Raw genomic sequence first — 3,246 nt, forward strand, 5'->3', positions numbered from 1 at the left:
GGAAAAGTAATGGAAAGTTCACACCTTTTTCACCTGTTTAATTTTCTGGAATCATGTCTGTACATTCTCATGTTAATTCTCAATAGCTTTCAATGATTTAATGTTGAAGCATCACAAAATATTTGCAGGTGTCCTAATCAAGATGATAAGACAGTGAAAGTGCTTCAGAATGGTGTCTCCACAACTGGCCGTTTCAGCTTCAAGATGCTGGCCTTTAATGACAACTACTCCAAAGTTTTCCTTCACTGTGCCATCCACCTTTGCCTTCTGCAGGGCAACAACTGTGCAGCGGTCAGTTTTCACATTATCACCATGGTGGCCTAAGATATTTGACCAGCATCATTTGTGTATTCATTACATTGTATGTTCTGTGCTGATCACTAAGCCACTCATTAAAAACCTGGTCTGTCTTTTCACACAAGAAAGAAGTTTGTAAAATCTTCAGGAATAATATTCCAGTACTGCAGCTTCCATAATATGAAACTTCTCCAGGTTTTTATTTAAAGTATATGTCTCCTCTAGTGGTGCTCAAGCTTCTTAACTGAACAGATTATCTGGTTTGTCTTGTACAGAACTGTTCTCCTGGACAGCAGCACAGAGCTGGCCGGTCTGTGGACATCCACGACAAAGCCTCCATCTCTGTGGGACCTTTTATCTGGACTGCTGGAAGCACAGGTGAATGATCACACTACACTTGCACTATTAAGACAGAAATTGAAAAGAATAAAATAAAATAAAATAAAATAAAATAAACAAATGTTCCATTTTTGAAGTAGTTAAATAGTTAAATAAATACTTAATTTAATTACACCACCATTTCCAAAAAAGTTGGGACACTGTGCAACATGTAAATGAAAACAAAATGCAATGATGTGCAAATCATTTAAACCATATATTTCATCGACAATAGTACAAAGACAGTAACACAGGAAGTAAGACAACCAATCTTCTCTAACAACAAACAGACAAAACAAACAAACAACTTCCCTAACTGCCTGAGAGGACACGTTACAAGAAACTCTAGGCTTTTACCAGTGACAAAAACAGCCACAAAACCACTAGGCTTTTACTAGTGATGACGAGTAACCTTCCCTCAGAACAGAGAGGATAACAGCCACAAAATACACTAGGTTTCTTTACCAGTGACAATAAGTAACCTTCCCTCAGAACAGAGGGGATAACAGCCACAAAATACACTAGGTTTCTTTACCAGTGACAATAAGTAACCTTCCCTCAGAACAGAGGGCATAACAGCCACAAAAAACACTAGGTTTCTTTACCAGTGACGACAAGTAAACTTCCCTTGTTTCAGAAAAGTGGGGATAACAGCTACAAAAAATACACTAAGTTTTTACCAGTGACACTACGTAAACGTCCCTCAAAACACTAAGTACCAGTGACAATAAGTAAACTTCCCTTGTTTCAGAGGGGCTGACCTTTACTGACTTCTCTATCTTATAAAGCCAGAATTTCTCTTCAGTTTGAAAATGTCTCGAAAATGAGGCGTTTTTATTCATCAAGTAGGTTTCAGTAAGCCATCTGGGTCACGGCACCAAGTTGTTAGAAAGAGTTTATTTCCACATACAGAGTATGGGTACAGCATGGAACAAAAGGACTTTGAGGAGGGGTAAGGAGGGGTTGTAGATTGAGTATATGAATAGAAATGCAGGGGTAGAGAAAAGGGGGGATTGTTATAACCTTAAGGTCATGAGACGAAGGGTCATTTAAATACAAACAAAGGAGGGAGGGGACAAAGTGAGAGTGTGACAGTTATCACTACTCTGCAAGCAAAAGACAATTTGCTAAAACTCTACAGTAAACATGGTTAAGACTATAAGAAAATAACAGATACAGGAGAATAACAAATGTTGAGAGAATAACATTAGAAAGGAAAATAACATATGGTGACAATATTTTCTCTCACCTCGTCCCAACTTTTGCCACGTGTTGTTGGCATCAAATTCCAAATTGGGCATATATTTTTCATAATCTCTCAGTTTCAACATTTGATATGTTGTCTTTGTAGTATTTTCCTTTAAAAATGATATGATTTGCAAATCACATTGTATTGTTTTGTGTACTTTTTGCACAGCGTCCCAACTTTTTTGGAAATGGGATTGTAAAAAGACACCTTTACATAATCTTAGGGTGGGCTATGAAGTGACCCTAAGAGCAAGAGTTACTAATTCCTTGATAAACAGACCCTGGAGAAAGTGCTCATAAGCCCTTGATGTTGCAGTAATCGGCTGCAATGGTCTTTAACCCCCCCTAAAATCCCACATACTAAGGCTTATTATTCAGTAAATAGAGGGACTTCAGTGAAAACCGGTTGAGCTTTTCTTAGGTTATAGAAGTGTGTAATAAAATGTTGGGTCCACTGGTGGGTTCTGGCCATATAAGGTGCTAATTGTAAATGTAATTTTACTTTGTCTTCACAGATGAGTGAAAACAGTCCTGCTGTGTGTGGATCTCTGGTCATTCTCTTCGAGTCTCTTCTGATTTTTTAAAATCCTCCTTTAATGACAATATAAAGACAATCAAAATATGTGATTTCATATTTTATACACTAATCAAATCTCCATTTAGCTGAGTTTAGCATTAGAGTCTCATTTTGGCCATGAAAGATTGTTCATTATTAGAGATCGTGATTCATTCGAGATATATCAAAGATATGTTAAAGCTTGTAGAGTGAACATCAAACACCTGTCAGAATGCAGACATTATAGTTGCGCTTATTTAATACATTTAACATTCTTTTCTGAGAGCAGTATTTAGCATTACAGATTATACTGTCTGGGTGAGAACAGAAATAAAGTTTGGGTGCTGAACAGGTTGATTGGTATGAAATATGTACCTTTTTCTTCTTAGTAATTCCATATTATTTCTCTTTTTACTTCTCCTTTCTCCAAGTGTGGATTATAATTTCATGTCTTAACATTACATTTGAAAAATCATTGTAAATCATTTTGAAACACTGTTTTTTCTTCAATAAATTCCTTTTTAAATTGTGCACAGCACTTCAAGATCATTACAGTTTTGTTTCTGCTAGATTTGTTTTCTCTACATATTTCATTTTCTGTGCAAAGCTGGTTCACCATAGGGATACATAGGCAAGGCAAGTTTATTTATATAGCACCTTTTATACACTGCTGTCATTCAAAATGCAGTACAAATGAGAAAATCAGAAAAATACAGAGTTCTCTTGACATAGTCTTGAAAAAAGTTTTTAAGTTTTGTTAAATGTCA

At 36.1% G+C, this 3,246-nt stretch overlaps 1 protein-coding gene across 1 annotated transcript in view; it reads left to right on the plus strand.

Moving 5' to 3' along the window:
• Positions 1–3,010, plus strand: part of LOC118804530 (alpha-tectorin-like) — a 127,716-nt gene extending 124,706 nt beyond the window's left edge. The window contains 3 exon segments of the mRNA XM_036565023.1: positions 129–291; positions 573–675; positions 2,439–3,010. Of these exon segments, the coding sequence (XP_036420916.1) occupies positions 129–291; positions 573–675; positions 2,439–2,446 (274 nt within the window). The 3' untranslated portion in view covers positions 2,447–3,010.
• Positions 3,011–3,246: the final 236 nt, after the last annotated feature.

Source organism: Colossoma macropomum, unplaced genomic scaffold, assembly GCF_904425465.1.
Source record: "Colossoma macropomum unplaced genomic scaffold, Colossoma_macropomum, whole genome shotgun sequence".
Taxonomy (NCBI): domain Eukaryota; kingdom Metazoa; phylum Chordata; class Actinopteri; order Characiformes; family Serrasalmidae; genus Colossoma; species Colossoma macropomum.